Genomic DNA, 5,000 nt, shown 5'->3' on the forward strand with positions numbered 1-5,000 from the left:
CATAATTACTTCGATATTTACAAATTTGCATATTTTTTTATGAATGTTCTGAAAAAAAGATTGTAATACAAAAACATTATTGTAAACTAAACTACGGCATTGATGATGTAATATGTTGTTGCTATGGTTTCCTTACATGTGCCATGAGGTCGTCCCCTGTCACCACGGCGACCTTCAGGTCCAAACCGGCCTTCTTAATGACTTCCTGTAAAGCCGCGGCACAAGCCAGCGGGTTCACTCCGCCCGCGTTACTGACTACGCGGATACCTGCAGCAGACAGAGGGTTAATGTGATCAGGTCTCACTGTTTCATTTTGTTTTGTTTTATTCATGATAAACAATAACATCTAATGTGTAAAGGGGTAATTAGTCTCAACCATATCATTGTATATAGTAATATAGACATCTGTATGTATTGTTATATATCTACATACTGTTCTGAATGTTCTCTTTAATATTTGTAATATTGTAATGCTTTGGCAACACTGTTTGTACCACCAATGTCATGCCAATAAAGCTTTTTGAATTTAATTGAATTGATTATTATAAATGTATTTCCTGTTGTTTAAAGAGCTACTTCAGCAGTGGAAATATGAAGGTGTATTGAACTCTGAGATCCTATGTAGTATAAATGTGCAAACATTTTAGAAATCGGTCCATCCTAGCCTGAGAAAAGGCAGAAAGAGTGTTTTATGGTCTCACTGTCTAACCCTACATTTTCCCACGTGTGACATCACACATGGTAGAATGTAGGGTTAGGATTAACAGGACAGCTGGGCCAAGGGAAGACTAAGGGAAGACTGAGGGAAGAAAAACCTCATTCATTATATTATAATAGTGATTTTATAATGATAGAACGCCTGTTCCGTATGGGTGAAGTATTCCTTTAACTGTTGTTGTTCCGCGCCAATGAAGAAATGAACAAAATAAAATAAGTGTTTTTAATGTTTTAATGAGAACATTCACTCACCTTTTCTCTTGATGTCGTTGATAAACGGCGCGATCGCGACTTGGACGAAATCTGGAGCGTAACCCATATTCTACAGGAGAGAGAAATATACGATATGGTATAGAGGTGGAAAATTAATTGCAATTGAGGCAAGAATTCATTCAAAAGGGGCCCAAACCAAGTACTGAGTACATATGCATGATTACACTTTATAGAGGGCCGACATTTCTGTATTTAAAATCCCTTCTTTTATTGATTTCATGTAATATTCAAATTTTCTGAGATTTTGAATTTAGGGTTTTCATAAGCTGTTGGCTATAAAACTCTAAAATATAACAAATAAAGGCTTGAAATATCTTAATGTGCATGTAATGAGTCTATATAATATATGAGTTTCACCTTTTAAGTTGAATTACTGAAATAAATTAACTTTTGCACGATATTTTTATTTTTCGAGTTTCACCTGTATATTTATTTCATACAGCCCCGGAAAAAATGAAGAGACCAGTTTGGATTTTTCTTCAATCTTCATCTCTACATTACCTATTGAAAATGCTCTTATTGACAATATTTTTATTGTGAATTTGGTAGAAATGTTGTCAGTAGTTTATAGTATAAAACCAAAATGTTCATTCTACTCAAACATATGCCTATAAATAGTAAAACGAGAGACACTGAACATTTGGAGTGGTCCCTTAATTTTTTTCCAGAGCTGTATTATACTTTTCACAGAACTCAAAAACACTTTCAAATGTATAACAGATCTTCTCAAAAGCTTGAAGACATTTGTCAAGACATTAAAACATACACGTAATTGTTTTTCTTTTTGTCTCCTACAAAGGGAGAAAGATACTGAGAAGCATCTATTATGATGGCAGCCATTAAAGAGACACTCTGGCGCCCCCTTCAGGCTGACTTCAGTACTACACCTCCAGAGTTTATAATAAGACAGTGAAATCATACACTTTATTTTTTACGGTTTTGTCTGCTACGTATTTTTGTATCTTGTTTGAAAAATAAAGAGTTAAACATTTTTTTTTTTAATTATACACTATGAACAAAGTACAGGGACGTCACTTCCGGTGCGCACTGGATTGTGGGTCAGAATCGCCCAAATAGGATGCTGTTTTCAACACTAAAAATCTCGGGCGGATGTAGTAGAACATCCGGGTCTTTCTATCCATCCTAAATCCGACCACAAGAATCGGGACATCCTAAATCTTTTTATCAACCAAACTAAATAGTAGAAAGTACGGGGATTGGAACAGAGGGAGAGTGTATGTGAAAAAGGGCCCCACTGTAGCTAGCAACATGCCCATTTACAGAACCTAGGCTGTGTATTATATAATAATCACCATATGATTAAGAACAGTGGCCAAATACTTTTAGCAACATATAGTGAACATGTCTGTGCCATAATAGTGCAACAGATTCAGGTGAAAGGTCAGATTGTATTTCATGTAGTTCCCGTGTTTAGCCTCCAGGGGGCAGTGCAGGTCTGATAGTAGCATGGCCATGCACACAACACCAAATGGGACCATAGAAAAATCTGACTTCAAAAATATAAATATATATATATATATGCTTGACTGTAAGTGCAAAAATAGGTTATCTTCTTACAATGTTACTGTTCAAATTTTACAGCATCCTACAATATTTTGAAAAAAAAAATTGTGCAGAAAATAAAATAAATATATATATATAATTATATTATAAAGAGGAGTGGAGTGAAGTGAAACAAAGTATACTGTACTATCTATCTATCTATCTATCTATCTATCTATCTATCTATCTATCTATCTATCTATCTATCTATCTATCTATCTATCTATCTATCTATCTGTCTATCCATCCATCCATCCAAAGTATACTGTACACACATAAAGGGGGTGAACAAATGTAATGTAGTTTAATAAACTAGTGTGGCATTTATCGTACTTACAGGTGAAACTCGAAAAATTAGAATATCGTGCAAAAGTTCATTTATTTCAGTAATTCAACCTAAATGGTGAAACTAATATATTATATAAGTGTTTCCCCCAGCGCTTTATAGCTAAGGCGGCCGCCTTAGCAACGCCAGCCTCCCGCCTTGACTACCAACCGACCCCCCCCCCCCCCCCCAAAAAAAATATTTTTTTTTTTTTTTTTTTTTTTTTTTTTTTTTGTGCTACACAATTAATGTACTAGCAAGCGCGATGTGTGTGTTGTGCATGGTCATAACTGCGCGAAAGGCCGCAATTTGCAGTAAAAAGCATGTGTCTCCAAGCGTTTCTCTATCAACTGCTCTGTGTCTGCGGCTTTGCGCGCACAACCGTACCACGCGCGACTACAGCATGCACGCGGGAGAGTTAAACGAGCAGAAGCAAACCGAGATTTAACTGGTTAGCGATAATAAACGCAGTGCAGTTCTATGGGGATATTTAGCTGAACAGAAAGAAGTGCTCTGCAAAGCTAGAATAGTTTAAGACTCTTCATCACTGTGGCAACACAACCTATCAGCGCAGAGAAAAGTTTGAAGAAGGCATGAGAGTGATGGCCCAGGCAAGTTTCAGTAAGTGTTTACAGAAGTGCCAAACTAGGCCTACTGTCTTTGAAATGCATTTAGTCATTTTAAGGGGAAAACACATTGTATTTATTATTTAAAGTTATTTTTCAAACAGCATGCTAGTGTAGGCCAAGAAGATTTATTTTCTGAATTTTCAATGCTGCTTTATTTTTATGTTTTAAATTGGGAAACACATGTTCCAAAACGACCTCTGTATTTAAAAATAAATCAAGCAAGAAGGCTTAAAATAACCATTAATCGCACAACAGCCCCCATCCAAAAAGGAACTTTAAAAAGTTTTATTTGCACTTTGATGTGCATACACATGTTAAGTGTATGGTCCATTATTTGTATTTAGTGTGTCTGTATAGTATTGCACCAAAACAGTAGAAGTTTTCTTTAATTGTGCTTTGTACTGTCTGCACGTTAACACATAATTTGTACCTGCACATAGCAAACAAAATTGCACAACTGTAAGGTCAGTGTCTGTTTTATTTTTGTATTCAAATAAACAGTTGTTTGTTTCTTTACGGCGCATTGGCATCTTTGAGCAAAATACCCCTAAAATTTTCGACGCGACGCTTCGCGCCGCGCCTCCCCTTACCCGGGGCAGGGACCACCTTGACTAAGACATTTTCTGGGGGAAACACTGTAGACTCATTACATTCAAAGTGAGATATGTGAAGCCTTTATTTGTTATAATTGTGATTATTATGGCTTACAGCTTATGAAAACCCCAAAATCTCAGAAAATTTGAATATTACATAAAATCAATAAAAAAAGGATTTTAAATACAGAAATGTCGGCCCTCTAGAAAGTATAATCATGCATATGTACTCAGTACTTGGTTTGGGCCCCTTTTGCATGAATTATTGCCAAAATTTTCATTTCATTTAACTTTTATTTATCCTCGAGAGACCAATTGAGGGGTGACCCTCATTTTCAATGGTGTCGAGTTCAAACAAATTCCAAGGAAAAAAAAAATGCGGTGTGGCATGGATGCTATCAGTCTGTGGCACTGCTGAGGTGTTATGGAAGCCCAGGTTGCTTTGATAGTGGCCTTCAGCTCGTCTGTATTGTTGGGTCTGGTGTGTATCATCTTCCTCTTGACAATAGTCCATAGTTTCTCTATTGGGTTCAGTTCAGGAGAGTTGTCTGGCCATTCATGCACAGTAATACCATGGTCAGTCAACCAGTTACGTGTGGTTTTGGCACTGTGGACAGGTGTCAAGTCTTGCTGGAAAAAAGTAATTCAGCATCTCCATAAAGCTTGTCAACATACAGGAAATATGAAGTGCTCTAAAATATCCTGGTAGACAGTTGTGGTGACTTTGGACTTGATAACACAGTGGACCAACACCATCAGATGACATGGTGCCTCAAATCATCACTGACTGTTGAAACTTGACAGTGGTCTTCAAGCCCCTTGGATTTTGTGCCCCTCCACTCTTCCTCTAGACTGTGGAACCTTGATTTCCAAATGAAACGCAACATTTAATTTGGATCA

The 5,000-nt window shown here is 36.8% G+C and overlaps 1 protein-coding gene across 1 annotated transcript in view; it reads right to left on the reverse strand.

The window, feature by feature from the left end:
• LOC307268920 (uncharacterized protein) overlaps positions 1-5,000 on the reverse strand; it is a 49,531-nt gene that overhangs the window by 40,899 nt on the left and 3,632 nt on the right. The window contains exons 3-4 of the mRNA XM_080051718.1: positions 970-1,039; positions 137-267 (exon numbers count right to left, since the gene is read on the reverse strand). Of these exons, the coding sequence (XP_079907844.1) occupies positions 137-267; positions 970-1,039 (201 nt within the window). The remainder of the gene's footprint in view (positions 1-136; positions 268-969; positions 1,040-5,000) is intronic.

Source organism: Ammodytes marinus (genome assembly GCF_949987685.1).
Source record: "Ammodytes marinus genome assembly, chromosome: 23".
NCBI lineage: Eukaryota > Metazoa > Chordata > Actinopteri > Uranoscopiformes > Ammodytidae > Ammodytes > Ammodytes marinus.